The 14,802-nt window shown below is 44.7% G+C and overlaps 1 protein-coding gene across 2 annotated transcripts; it reads left to right on the top strand.

The window, feature by feature from the left end:
• Positions 1-1,754: 1,754 nt before the first annotated feature.
• Positions 1,755-13,677, top strand: LOC119336599 (histone-lysine N-methyltransferase ATXR3-like). 2 transcript variants are annotated; one of them, XM_037608647.1, is made up of 21 exons: positions 1,755-1,986; positions 2,092-4,082; positions 4,950-5,006; positions 5,280-6,443; positions 6,631-7,025; positions 7,119-7,664; positions 8,772-8,872; positions 8,964-9,786; positions 9,876-10,079; positions 10,168-10,239; positions 10,328-10,438; positions 10,553-10,653; positions 11,193-11,292; positions 11,368-11,463; positions 11,597-11,764; positions 11,854-11,979; positions 12,057-12,110; positions 12,241-12,488; positions 12,556-12,664; positions 12,763-13,062; positions 13,176-13,677. In XM_037608647.1, the coding sequence occupies exons 2-21, from the start codon at positions 2,210-2,212 to the stop codon at positions 13,341-13,343; spliced, it is 6,816 nt and encodes a 2,271-aa protein (XP_037464544.1). In that variant the 5' UTR covers positions 1,755-1,986; positions 2,092-2,209; the 3' UTR covers positions 13,344-13,677. The 2 variants fall into 2 exon arrangements, with proteins under 2 accessions (XP_037464544.1, XP_037464545.1); XM_037608648.1 differs by lacking the exon at positions 1,755-1,986 and having other exon boundaries at positions 2,210-4,082; positions 6,655-7,025; positions 13,176-13,343.
• The last annotated feature ends 1,125 nt before the right edge of the window (positions 13,678-14,802 follow it).

Consider the following 14,802-nt stretch of genomic DNA (forward strand, 5'->3'; position numbering starts at 1 on the left):
GGAATTTTTGGCATTCGTTTCATATCAAGGGGGCCCATGAGGGAGCGACAAACCTGCCACACTCGTCCAGGAGGGGGGGTGGGGCGCCCCCAGGCTTGTCGGTTCCTCGTGAGTCTTCTAATCCTTCCTCGAAGTTTAGGGGGTCTCTTTTGATCCATAAAGAATCACCGTAAAATTTCAGCCCAATCCGAGAACTTCTATTTCTGCACAAAAAACAACACCACGATAGTTCTGTTGGAAACATCGTCAGTCCGACCTAGTTCCATTCAAATCATACCAAAACCATATAAAATTGTTGTAAACATGGCATGAATACTTCATAAATTATAGATACATTAGGGACGTACCACACCCCTCCACCACCTGCACCTCCAGCACCCACATTTCACATCGCGCTGGTGGCGACCGGACCTCACCTGAGGCTGTACGTCAAGGTAGATGTTTGAAAATGTTACTGGGAGACGGGCACGCCACTGTCATGGGCGACGTGCACCTCCCCAGTAACTAGCATCTCTCCGCCAATCAGGTGCTTATCCCAAAGGTCTCGGTGAGTGGCCGCACCCGACGCGAGGAAATCGCCCACCGCCGCGCCCGCCTATTGCCGGATCCCGTCAATGACTAGAGGTATGCAACGAACTCAGCTCTGTGGGACACCTGGCTGCGCGTCAAGCATGATCCGTGACATCAATTGTTTTTTGGCGGTCGTGCTCCGAGCCCGCCACGCGCGCGTCGCTAGCCCTCCCCAGCCACACGGACGTAGGCTGGTCCGCAACCTAACGCCGACGCCATCCCCGCCCCGCCCGCTTTAATGACAGCCGAGGAGGAAGAGGAGCTCGTGAGGCAGTCCATGGAGGACTCCCTCCACACCCATGACGAGGCCCAGTGGCAGGGCCTCAAACAGATGATAGCCTCTCCGCGGCCAGCAACTTCGCCATCCCGGAGTTTGACGTCATGGTGAAGAAGGAGGCCAAGGATGCCGTGCAGCAGCAGGAGGAGGAGCCCGCGCCGTGGAACCGGCGCTCGTCGTCCAGAAGTGGTCCTGGACGGAGACAGTCCCGTGCACGCTGGAGCTCGTTCACGGCGAGGCCTGGTCACCGTCCCCACCACGGGAAGAGGTGGTGTAGGCGCCAATGCAGCCGCCTCCGGTTGCACCTCCCGCCTGGCAGGGGCCGCCGGCCCACCTGTGGACGACCCCGCCCTACATCGGCCTCACGGGCGATGAGGAGGACGACAATGGTACTGAAGGCGGCGGCGGCGGCGACGGGCTTCTAGTTTTTTTATGTCATTTTAGTTTTTAGTTTGTTTAAAAATGTGCTGGACTAGACTTGAGTTGTTTTATGTAAATATTTAAGGTTTTTAAATTACTTTTCCAGTTCTATTTGTGTTAGATTTGGCCGAATTTTGCTAGTCTTTAAAAAGGACAATTTGGGAAGTCTTCAATTTTATTTGGGTTAGATTTGGCTGAATTTTGCTAGTCTTTAGGAGGATAATTTGCGAAGCGGCGGCCTGGTTGGACGCACCTACGGTCGCACGACCGTAAACGAATGGACATGTCCGTTTTTATGTCTCAAAGAAACAAAATTCGAACGAAATGAACATCCGTTTAGGATGATGCGTTGGAGTTGCCCTACCAACCCCTTCCCCTGTCCACGAAATCAATCGAAGAAAAACACACACACACCTTCTCCCACAAGACCGAAGCCGAGGGGAGGCTTTATTACGAACAAACAGGCCATCAGCCCCCTTAAAGCCAGGACCAGGAAGCCAACACACACAAACACACACACCAACACCCTCCAAGGCGATAGCGAGCGCGAGGGCGCCCCCGCCCGCGTTGGAGACGAGACTCGACGAGAGGGGCCGACGCGGGGAGGGAACCGCCGTGAACCCGGGGAGAGCAAGCTCGCGACGCCTCCGCCGGGAAGGACCGTCGCCGCCGCGGATCTCTCGATCTGAGGTGCCGCGTCTCGATTCCCCGCCCCGCAGGTACGAGCGCTACGATCCGGGGCCGCTTCAATCCGATTTGGTTCAATTCGAATTGCTTCTCATTGCTCTTGATTTGTGCCCTGCTATCTGCTTGCCTGGAATTAGGGTTTTGTGCGCGGCAGCGCCGGAGATGAGCGTGGAGAGCCCTGGGAGAGCCGCCGGGAGCTAGGGTTTTTTCGCCGTCGGAGCGCTGGACCGCCCCCGACACCCTCCCAGGTTTTCCATGGGAGATGGAGGAATCGCGTGCGCCGTCCCGCCTCAGCGTGCAGTGGAGGGCTTCCGTGCCGACGCCCTCGTGAGGGGAGAAGCGATGCCAGACAAGGGGGAGAAAGCAGCGCACGGCCACCACCATCACCACCACCACCACCACCGCAAGCACTACTCTGCTTCAGCTGCCGACCTCGAGGAAGGGGAGCTGCTGCTCAATGGAGAGGCAGACAACACACGGGACTTGGACAGGACCATACCTCCCAAGAAATGGCGCAAGTTGCTGCCTTCGTCGCCAGCTGCAGAGTTGGAGCCGGGGGAGATTGTAATCATGCAATCAGAGCCAACAAGGAAGATAAGGAGGAACGTGGAGCTTGACAAGACTGAGTTTGTGCCTGTGACGCAGAGGAAAGGTAAGTCTGACAAGATCGGGAGAAAGTCTAATAAAGATGTGGTGGAGCCAGCGGAGGTTACTCCACTGGGAAAAAAGCGGGACCGGGATTATAGCGGCAAGATATGTTCGTCAGCTCACATCCGCGAGGATGGGAAGAAAGGCACTTCACGGGATTCTGATGAGGAGCCTGGCGAGATTAAGCCAGAGAGCAGCAGCACCGGCAGTGCTAGGAAGAGCCAGGCAGTAGAGCCCGAGAGCAACCACCGCAAACACCAAGCTGAGACATTCACTCAATCAGGGTCAAAAAGTCGAAGGAAGAGAGAGCCAAAGACTTCTTCTGCTGGGAAGCATTTGTCTGGAAGAAATCATGATATCTCGCCGCAAATACGAGATCGGCATGATCGGCTTGAGAGGAGCCCAGGCATCTTGGGACGCTTTCCTCATGACCGCATTCGCCATGAGAGGAGCCCAGGCCGCATGGAGCGCTCCCCACGAGACCGAGACCGTGGTCGTCACTGTGATAACAGAGACCGCAGCCCGTACATTTCACCACGACACAGAGCACGCCCGGCCCATCACAGGGATAACACACCGAACCACATTGATAATTCCCCTCGTGGGAGGACTCAGCATGAGGACATCAGAGACCGAACTCCGCTCTCTCATGATAAATCACCATCTGAACGTGGTCGAACAACTGACAGCCATGAAGCAAGTAAGAAGAGCAGGGGTGCTAAGCTTGAAAGCAACAACCTAGAAAATGTGCCGCACAAAAATAAGTCAATGAAGCAACCAACTAAGAGTAATAGTGGTAGCAACATAAAGAGTGAGGAGAGGATCTCCAAGGGGAAGGCATCCGAGGGCGTTCAATGCACTGAGTTGTTGCCACCACCTCCGTTACCACCACCGCCTCCGCCTCCACCTCCGCCTTTACCACCTAATATGCCTCCTCCCCTGCCCCCGCCACCAGTACCTGAGCAGCTGAATGATCTCGCTGAAGATGCCTCAATGGAAGAAGACATGGATATCTGTGACACCCCACCTCACACCAGTGAAGCACCTGAACTCAGTACTGAGCCCACTATTATCATGGGGAAGTGGTTTTACCTTGACCAATTTGGTGTTGAGCAAGGACCTTCCAAGCTTGCTGACTTGAAGAAACTGGTAGAAGACGGATATCTTCTTTCTGATCATCTAATAAAGCATGCTGACAGCAATAGATGGGTGACTGTTGAGAATGCAGCTTCACCATTGGTTCCATCTGATATTCCCTCGGTGTATGTGGACCTTTCTTCACAGAAGGTTAGCCCTCCAGAAGCCCCAGGAAATCTGCTCGACGAAGCTCGAGAAGGAGCAGCTTTGTTGGCATGGAGTGCTGAGGATGAAGAGGAAGCTTCTGAAGAACAGAAGGAAGATCTCTACATTGATAATAGGGTCGAGGCACTAATGTATGGAGCTACTATGGTGGATGGACATGAGCTTGATATTCTTGGAGGTAAAAACGTTTCTTTACTTTTTGAGCTGAACATTTAAATGCTTTTTTGATGTTAGTGGGCTGGGCTGGGCTGAGCTTGTTTTTTGGGCTTTTAGGGATTGTTTATTTTTGAGGGATTGTTTTTACAGCTTTTGAGGTTTCCGTTTGGTTATATCCTTTTGGGTTGCAAATTTCAGGGCCCTCGACTTTGGTAGTTTGGTTGTGCTCTTGCACTTTGCACCGAATCTTGGAATGTTTAGGATTTCCACGTGGCTGGGTCTGGGTCCGGGCTCGGGCCTTATATGATGTATTATTCGTCCTCTTTTAGTGCTATTTTTTCGGTTGTAGAATCTTGTCCCTGACCTTGGGTTTTCTTGGATTTTTGTTGCATTTCTCGTTTTAGTACATTTGTATCTCCATGATTTCTGTTTTTAGTCCGTCGGTATGAAAAGTGACAATTTCTGTAACTAACCTTGGGAAGTTCTGTATTAAGTCATTATTACATACTTCTGTTTAATTCGGGAAAAATAAGAACCATTTGGATCAGGTTGTTTTACACTCTTCTTTGATGTCAGTTTAAAAAAACAGGTGCTCCCTCCAAGCCATAATATAAGATGTTATTACAACCGATGTAATAACATCTTATATTATGGGACTGAGGGAGTAGTAGTTGTGGATGTTAATTTTAAACTTGTATTACGTGGTGTGCAAATATAATCTTTTGAGGGTTGTAAATGCAAGTACAGAGCTTACACATGCCTTAAAACAGAATCTATTGCTATCCTTTTGTTGTTTGGCTTTGATTCTCAGAGCTGTAATTGATGTGTTCCAGCAGTTACCCCTCATGGTTATACTTATCCTGTGTCTTACCTTGTTTGGAAATTGCAGAGGTTTTGGATGCACATTTTGAGCCTGTTGACTGGGAAAGGTGTAGTTACCCTGAAGGTATTGGATCAATCTGTGCTTGTTTATCCTTCGTTATTTTTTTACTCTTGCGCATGTGTTTTTTTTGAAAGGATGCGCATGTAATTTCTGAAAGCTAGTGTATGTTGCTTTAGTTCTCTAGATGTTACTTGTCCTCTAGATGGGGACACTACGTCTTACTCTGAAAACTAATCATTTACAACATGTACAAGGTGGAATGGTACCACCATCTAGTTCTTTGATCGCCCTTTGTTTTTTTGTTGACATACCGGGGTTTCTGTCTTCTTATGCCAGATTTTCCTAGGTTCCAAGGCCAATCTGCAAGAGATGATGGGATCAACAGAAGCATTGGATTCGTCAGTGGTGTTGGTCCTGTTGGGAGGGAAAAGTTTTATCATAATGTTGAATGTAGCGAGTGGTTTTCTGGTAGATGGTCTTGCAAAGGTGGTGACTGGAAGAGGAACGATGAATTCAACCAAGATAAGCCTTACAGGAAAAAGCTTGTCCTGAATGAAGGCTATGCTCTTTATCAGATGCTAAAGGGCAACCATGAGGATCCCCGCTGGCACTGCAAGGAAGACCTCTACTACCATGTACCTGCTAAAAAGCTTGATCTGCCGTTGTGGGCATTCTCATCAACAGAAGAGGACACTGACAGTGTTGATGATGCTAGTGCTATTATACCTGGAAGGTTGTGCCAGAATCAGATTAGACAACTTCCAAAGGGAGTGAAAGGGATGACGCTTCCAGTTGTTAAGATAAATGCTCGGGTTGTCAAGGATCAGTCCTCTATAGAACCATGCATAAAGTCCAGAGCAGCTGAGCGGTCACTTTCTAGATCTTCACGCTCCCACTCAACTGGAACTGATAGGAATTCTGTTCATGAAGGTTTGTCTCATTTCAAGAAACATCATGAACATGATTTACAAAGTCTGCAGAAGTCCAAGTCTGTTCCAAACATCCCAGAGGATCATGTTTGCACTGTTGAAGAATTGTCAGTCAAACTGGGTGACTGGTACTACATGGATGGAACTGGACATGAGCATGGCCCATTTTCTTACGGTGAGTTGCAAAAGTTAGTTAAAAAGGGCACTATTATTGAACAGAGCAGTGTGTTCAGAAAGATTGATAACACATGGCTTCCAGTTGTTAAGGATATAAAATCTGAGTCTGCTGCTCGCGATGGAGGGCCAAGAAGTTCAGATTCTACTTCTGCTCTTGTGGAGCAGTCCAACACTGTTGTGAACCATGGAGCTGGTAGGTTCCATGAGTTGCACCCCCAGTTTGTGGGTTATACACGTGGTAAGCTGCATGAACTAGTCATGAAGTATTTCAAGAGCAGGGAGCTTACTTTAGCCATAAACGAGGTCTTGGATCCATGGATCGCAGCAAAGCAGCCCAAAAAGGAAATAGAAATGAACTTTCTTAACAATTCAGCTTCAAGGAAAATCCTGCCAGGTATTCCGTCATATCTAGTCTAAACATGCACTATTTCCTTACTTTCTGCCATTAATTGTGCTTCTCAGCTTACCATCATGTTGACTAGTCCTTCCAGTTGCACATCGCACACCTTATGTTAATTTCTATGCTATATTCATGCTATTGTTATAATTATGTCTGTTATGACAGTCGATCTTTGCAACAGTTCCCTTTTTTGGCATTTCTGCAGAAGATGCTGGGTCTGTAAAAAGGGCAAGGCTGCTACCTAATCAAAGTGATGAAGATATCAATATGTATGAGGACATCCTTGCCAGTCAGAATGATGACTGCTCTTTTGAAGAATTATGTCATGATGCTGCTCTTGTTGAAGAGAACTCTACTAATTCCGTAGCTGGAAGTGACAGCTGGGGTTTACTGAATGTGCATGTGTTAGCAAGAATCTTCCATTTTCTGAGGGCGGACATGAAATCACTGATTTCTTCTGCAGCTACCTGTAAGCTCTGGAACACTGGTGTTCAGTACTACAGGAACACATGTAGATTTGTTGATTTGTCTTCTGTTGGCCTTCAGTGCACCGATTCTGTGTTTCATGGTATTATGGTATGACTCCCTTTTCTGTTTAAACTTTGAGATGTTATTTTTGTCATCTTCAAAGTTTGAACTTCTGACTCAAATTATTTATCTCCCTTTCAGGCTGGTTATGAGAAGCAAAATATAAGAACACTGATTTTAGTTGGGTGTTCAAATCTGAGCTCTCTTGCCCTTGGGGAAGTACTAGTGCAGTTTCCGAACATATGTTATGTGCACATTCAGGGTTGCAGTCAGCTATGGGATATGAAAAGCAGATTTCACCATATTAAATGGATTAAGAGCTCTTTGAATCCTGAGGAGTCACTCCAGAAAATTAAAAGCCTGAAGCAGATAGATGATGGAAACGATTATGCATCCAAAGTTGCAAGGAACTTGACCAGTCAGCTGGGTGGTTCTGATGAACTTGACGGCTATTTTGCTGATATCTCAAATAGAGAGAATGCCAATCTTTCCTTTGGGCAAGGTTTCTATAAACGATCAAAATGGCTTGATGCTAGAAAGTCCTCTGCTGTTTTGTCGAAGGATGCACAACTAAGGCGTTTGATGCAGAGGAAGGCCGAGAATAGCTACCGGAAGATGGAAGAGTTTGTCATCAATAGATTGAGAGAAATCATGAAGAGCAGCAGATTTGATTTCTTCATTCCAAAGGTACATGACTTGCTCATGTTATAAGTTTTGCAAAAGTAAAAATTGAGCCTACTTAAAAGTTGAAGAAGTTGTGAGGCTAGCAGATAGAGGGCAAGAAAAAAAAACTTATGCACTTTTACTAAACCTAACCATGTTGCAGAGGGAGATGTAAAGATTAAAAGTGTTCCAGTGAGCATCGAGGAAATACCTTTGTCTTTCTTCAATAGCTGTCTTCTTCCTTGGCAATGATTGTTTCATCTTCTCTTCCTTAAAAAAGGTCAGCGGCCTCAAAGCAGATAAGATCCTAAGATGCGACAATGACCCAATTATCTTTCAAAGAACGCCCGGATTACCTTGCAAACGAAAGAGGGAGGCTAATGGAAAAAATGTAGAACATTCTTAAGACTGGATTTAAGGAAACGCTTAGCCAAGGGGAGCTTACGTTGAATTACAGGTAGAAATGGTGTCTGCATGGCAGAATTTGTTCAGCCTGTCAACAAACTTACATGTTCCCGCTCCACATCCGGGATCTGCTTCTATGTCCTCCAGATCGTCCATCGCCTTCCTCTCCCACACTTCGCCAGCCCTCTCCGTACATCCAGCAAACTTGTCTGCATCCTCTACACCATTTCATCAAATTTGGCTGTCAATTCCTCATCTAACTCACATTATCTCCCTGCTCACCTTGTCCACCGTACCGATTGTTCTTCCCTCCTTTGCATTACTCAATTGCACCATGACACTGGCATCGATGCCATCCAACTTCACACCATTGTGACAACCGTTGTAGGTCCAGGTCTCTTAGTAGTACTGCCACAAGATGATGCCGGTGTGCTACGCATGCTGCATGCAGCATCCTCCTTCCCTTCAAGCGAATCCGTCCATATTTTGACATGTCGCTAGGAAAGGCCTCATTGACTGGTGTACTATGCAGTAGGCATGATACATCTTGAGCAACTTGTAGCGTATCACCAACATGAACCTTATTTTCAAGAATCCTTTCCACCATGCACATGAATTGACTATTCAATACAGTATCCATTCCATCCAGGATGTCTCCGGCATCAGTGGGTGATTTAACTGGTTGAATCTTTGACATTTTTCATTAACAATATCTTTGTTTTACAGGTTGCAAAAATTGAAGGTAGGTTGAAAAGTGGATATTATGCTCGGCATGGCTTTAGTTCTCTCAAGAATGATATTCGATCTATGTGCCGTGATGCATTGAGGTAAAGTTGCTCAGTCTAACTGAGTTGAAGGTTTGCAGAGCAGGGTAAGTTTGTGATATTGCATTTTCTCACATTTGATTTGCTACTACAGATATAAAGGCCGAAGTGATTTGGGAGATATGAAGCAAATTGTTGTGTCCTTTATCCAGTTAGCAAAGAGACTTGGTAACCCACGATTGATTTCTGAGAGAGATGGAGCAGTAGCCCAGAAGGACAATTCTGACACGAGTCAATATTCTTCAGACGCAAAACTAAAAAAGAAACAAAATAAAACTACGGGGGAAAGAAGGGGAGGAAACTGGGCTACTGCCTCTGCTGGTGCAGATGCTTCATCCCGTGCCTTCGACCGTGAAATTAAAAGAAGCCTCTCTAAATTAAAGAAAATGGATGTTGATTCTGGGAGTGAGACATCTGATGATGATGATGGATACTCTGAAGGTGATGAAACTGAGAGTGAAACTACTGTTTCTGATACAGAGAGTGACCTTGACTCAAATTCTGCAGCATGGGACTTGAGGGGAAATAGTATGAAGTTGTTTGAATCTGGTGACTCTGTCGGGGATGATCGTGGATGGGGTGCTCGCATGACAAAAGCAAGCCTTGTCCCTCCTGTTACTAGGAAGTACGAAGTGATTGAGAAGTACCTTATTGTAGCAGATGAGGAGGAAGTACAACGAAAAATGCGGGTTGCTTTACCTGATGACTACTCTGAGAAGCTGCTCTCGCAGAAGAATGGTACTGAAAATTTGGAGATTCCAGAGGTTAAGGATTATCAACGTAGAAAGGTACCTGGGGATGAAGTTCTTGAGCAAGAAGTATACGGCATAGATCCATACACACATAATCTCCTGCGTGACATTATGCCAGCCGACGTTGGCTTGTCATCTGCTGACAAACATACCTTTATTGAGGAGGTATTGCAACTGACAAAGACTTTTTTTTTCTTTTCATTTTAGTTCATTTGCTGGGATGCTTTGGACTCACTTAGATATTGTGATTGCAGCTGCTTCTGAATACTTTGAATAAGCAGGTTCGGGATTTCACTGGTTCTGGAAATACTCCTATGGTTTACCCCCTTAAACCTGTCATTGAAGAAATCCAAAAGTCTGCAGAGGAGAGTGGTGATAGACGAATTGCAAAGATGTGCCTCGGAATGCTAAAGGCCATGAGGAGCCGGCCTGAACATAACTATGTTGCTTATAGAAAGGCATGCATTCAGCAACACCTTATTCATTAATGTTTGCATACCATCATAACTAGACGGTCCTATCTTAACTTTCCACATGTTCTTTCAGGGTCTTGGAGTTGTTTGCAACAAAAAGGGTGGATTTGGCATGGATGACTTTGTTATCGAGTTCTTCGGGGAGGTGTGTTCTAACTGTATATCCAATGTTTCTAGAATTAATCCATATTATATAAAATCATAATGTATTTATATATTTGTAACCTTTGCAGGTTTACCCTTCTTGGAGATGGTATGAGAAGCAAGATGGTATTAAACATATACAAAACAACAGTGAAGATCAAGCTCCTGAGTTTTATAACATTATGTTAGAAAGACCAAAGGTAGTTTCCGTTTTAAATTTTTTGATGCCATCCAAGTATCTAATCTGTGAGTGAAGACATCATGAGCAAGGGTTATTACAGATGACTGATCTTTTGCGTTTGTTATGATGAAAGGGGGACCGTGATGGATATGACTTGGTTTTTGTTGATGCTATGCACAAGGCTAACTATGCGAGCAGAATCTGTCATTCATGTAACCCCAACTGTGAAGCAAAGTAAGCCCATTAATCTCCAGATTTTTATGACACAATAATTTCCTTTTTCACTACACATGACTCTATGCTATCTGTTTTCAGTGTTGACCTGAATTTCTTTTACACCCATTTGTGAAAGAGGTTCACTGATCCAAAGTTCAAGCGTATACTCCCTCTGTCCGGAAATACTTGTCGAAGGAATGGATGTATCTAGACATATCTTAGTTTTAGATACATCCATTTTTATTCATTTCTCCGACAAGTATTTTGGGACGGAGGGAGTAATTTTTAAGTGATCAACATTGATAGGATCTTGACTCTGCTGTTGTGCAAGTCCTTTACCTTTATACAACTGCTTTGTCATTCCTCCATTCTTCAAAAGTTTTATGAATTTTTGTCATCGTTTTATCATGTGGTGGTTAATGCATGTGCATTAGAACTTCAATAGCGAATGAGCAAAACTATTCCTGTGTTGTTCCGTGTTTAATGCGTTAAGCATTTGCAGGTATTTTTTCTCACACTTCTTATGCTAACTAGTGCTCCTTAATTTTATTTTCCAGAGTGACTGCTGTGGATGGTCAATACCAGATTGGAGTCTACACTGTTAGGCCGATTGCAGAAGGCGAGGAAATCACTTTTGATTACAACTCTGTAACTGAGGTGAGCATCACTGTGTTCCTGCATAAGCTACGTTTTAAGTTACACTATTTTAAGTTTACATTCTTGTTCTGCTAGAGTAAGGAAGAGCATGAAGCATCGGTTTGCCTCTGTGGAAGTCAAGTATGCCGGGGCAGCTATTTAAATTTTTCTGGAGAGGGAGCTTTCGAGAAGGTAAACTTTTGCAAGCATTCTGGTTGATGGTTCAAGGTTGACTGTGGTTTACCTAATTCCTAAACACTATTTTCCTTTATTTATTTTGCATCATTTTGACATAATCACATCTGCTAACGTCATCGTCAACCAGGTGTTAATGGAATTCCATGGTGTGCTTGATCGACACAGTTTGCTGCTACAGGCTTGCGAAGCAAACACTGTCTCCCAACAAGACTTGATTGACTTGGGTAGAGCTGGTCTTGGTACCTGTTTGCTTGCTGGTTTGCCTGGGTGGCTTGTTGCTTACACGGCCCAGCTGGTAATTCATAGTTCTCTTTCTTGTTCAATTTCTCTTCCGATGCGATAACCAGTTTCTGTGCTCATGGCAACTTTTCATGTAAATGAAAGGTGCGGTTTATATTCTTCGAGAGGCAGAAACTTCCTAATGAGATCTTTAAGCACAACATGGAAGAGAAACGCCAGTTTTTTACAGATATAAATATGGATTCCGAGAGGAATGATGCTGAGGTTCAGGTACATGCTGATGGCTTGGCTTCACCTCGTGTTTCTTTGACTTGCATGATTTGATCTAATTCTGTCTCTACACGCAGGCTGAGGGTGTATTAAATTCTAGATTACAGCATTTAACTCATACACTTGATAAGGTGGGTAATTATTTTCAATTACTTGGAACTTGTTCTGCAGTAGCAAAAATTATATATTATCATCGATAAACCCAATGAGAATCTTTTTGCTTGATTTTCTATTGAATTTTCGACGATATGTTATCTTTAGGTAAGGTATGTTATGAGATGTATATTCGGGGACCCCAAGAATGCCCCCCCTCCTCTGGTGAGGCTTACCGGGAGAAGTCTAGTGTCTGCCATCTGGAAAGGGGAAGGCTCATTAGTTGATGAGCTCCTTCAGTCAATTGAACATCATGTTGACGAAGATGTACTTACCGATCTCAAGGACAAAATTCGGCTTCGTGATCCATCTGATTCTGAAGACATCGAGGGAGACATCCGAAATTCTCTGTTATGGTATGTTTGAAATCTGACTCTCCTCAGCTCTAATTATCCAAATTTGGATTCTGACTCCCTTCTACAGGTTGCGTGATGAGTTGCGAACTCTTTCATGCACATACAAGTGCCGGCATGACGCTGCTGCTGATTTGATTCACATGTATGCTTACACAAAGTGTTTCTTCAGAGCCCGAGTAAGCGAAAGCTTTCTGTCTTTCTCTCAGTCGCGAAACAAATGCTTGTGATTTTGTTTATCTGTACTTGAAGCTGACCCAACTAACACCACGTACAGGACTACAAGACCGTAAAGTCTCCACCAGTTCATATCAGTCCTCTTGATTTAGGTCCCAAATATGCTGATAAACTGGGACCAGGTTTCCACGAGTACAGCAAGACGTACCCAGAGAACTATTGCTTAGCACAGCTTATCTATTGGTACAGCCAGAATGCAGAACCCGAATCTAGACTGACAAGAGCTAGAAAGGGTTGTATGTCATTACCAGATGTGTCCTCTTTCTATGTAAAGTCTGTAAAGCCAACTCAAGAGCGAGTTTATGGCACCAGAACTGTGAGATTCATGCTATCACGGATGGTAAGTGCTACTTCTTCAAGATTAATGTATTTGTCTGATGGCGTGTTTTCTAGTGGCTGTTGTGGTTCGACTTGGTCACAAATGTAATGACGTTGTTGATGGTTGATTGACAGGAGAAACAGGCCCAACGTCCATGGCCGAAGGACCGGATATGGGTGTTCAAGAGCGACCCAAGATTCTTTGGCACTCCAATGATGGATGCTGTGCTGAATAACAATTCTCCTCTTGATAAGGAGATGGTGCATTGGCTAAAGACAAGATCGAACGTTTTCCTAGGGTAGTCAAAAGGATCGTAGGCAGAGGGCATTGGTTTTTCTCTTAGGAGATTTTAGTCAACGACATTCTTTTTTTCCTACTCACCTTACCTACCTAATCATGGGACATAGCTTTTAGATGGCAGGTTGTACAGTCACCACTCCCTACCTACCTACCTACCTAGCTGTAGAGATGTATTCGATTAATAACTGATAGATCACAGATCATCATCGATTGGATGTAGCGTCTTTTCCTGTTGCATAGAATTGTTTGCCTGCTTATGGGCTGATGTACTTGTAAATGCAAAACAGATGCAATCTTAAATTCAGCAACGTGTTACAGCTTTCGGTGCTGCATTTCTGTCTCCCTTGAGCGATTGTGCTAACACAAAAATTACATGTTTCTCATTTTATTGATTTTTTCTTTTTGCGTGGAAAAAACTTGTATTACTCGTCAAATGTTGTTGCAATCATTGTTGCATAGCTGTGCAAAACCCATAGATCCACTGCCTAGCCATATACTTGTTGTTTTAGAGATTTTATAATACAGACTACTTACAGATGTATATACATATATTTTATAGTGTAAATTCACTCATTTTGCTTTGTATGCAATTCATATTAAAATCTCTAAGAGGTCTCATATTCAGCAATGGAGGGAGTAGCAACTAGACTAAACAATCTAGCATAACTAGCCATAAAATGGCTTATAGAGTTCTATCATAGTCGAACATGAGTGATACAACTCTTTCTAACAACTTCGGTTTGATCTTTCGAACTAAGAAGACATATCTTGATTTATATTTCTTCTCATTTTTCACCATATTTATGGCTTCCATTATAATCCTATTCCACATCAAGCGAAAGATTGCTCCATTGCATAGCGAGGGAAATTCCTCCAGAAAAAGCATTTAGTTCTGTTTCAAGCACATCATGGCATGATAAAAGATGATGACAAGCGGTAAATATGATCTTCCCTTAAGTATCCCGAAGGACCATGCCTGTTGTTGCGGATCCATTCCGGGCAAACGATCCGTCGGTGTTCTTCACGGAACCTTGTTTTGGTGGTGTCCACGAAACCTTTTATTGAGTTAGAGCTAAGCCTTGGGGGCCAAGGCATAGGGAACGATTAGGGTTTGGCGCACCCCATCTCCCTAGGAGAAGGCAACCCCTCTTCCAAGCATTGGCCCTCCCGCCTATAACTATGCGAGAAGCCCTCCAACACATCCTTTTGTGCTTGGAGGTTGTACCCCCCTCTCTCTCTCTCTCTCTGAAAAATTCGCTCGGTCATAAGGGTGTTCCACACCACCTCTAGTCTCCGGTGGTTCTTTGTTCTGTACGGCGAAGCTTTGCTAGATCAGTGATTCCGTATGCGTGCATACTGGCATGGTGTCCCCATTTCTGCTGCGTTTGTTGGTAACGATACGATCTATCTCTTGCATCTTCATCATCTTCATGTTGATCCTAAGGGAATCTTCAATACAAG

The sequence above is a fragment of the Triticum dicoccoides genome, chromosome 7B (genome assembly GCF_002162155.2).
Source record: "Triticum dicoccoides isolate Atlit2015 ecotype Zavitan chromosome 7B, WEW_v2.0, whole genome shotgun sequence".
NCBI lineage: Eukaryota > Viridiplantae > Streptophyta > Magnoliopsida > Poales > Poaceae > Triticum > Triticum dicoccoides.

Bases quoted from the DNA above. Each gene is read 5' to 3' on its own strand.
- LOC119336599 (XM_037608647.1), top strand. From the start codon at position 2,210: ATGGGAGATGGAGGAATCGCGTGCGCCGTCCCGCCTCAGCGTGCAGTG. The intron at 7,665-8,771 runs GTACATGACTTG...TTTGTTTTACAG, and splicing joins TTGATTTCTTCATTCCAAAG to GTTGCAAAAATTGAAGGTAG. The intron at 11,980-12,056 runs GTACATGCTGAT...CTCTACACGCAG, and splicing joins GGAATGATGCTGAGGTTCAG to GCTGAGGGTGTATTAAATTC.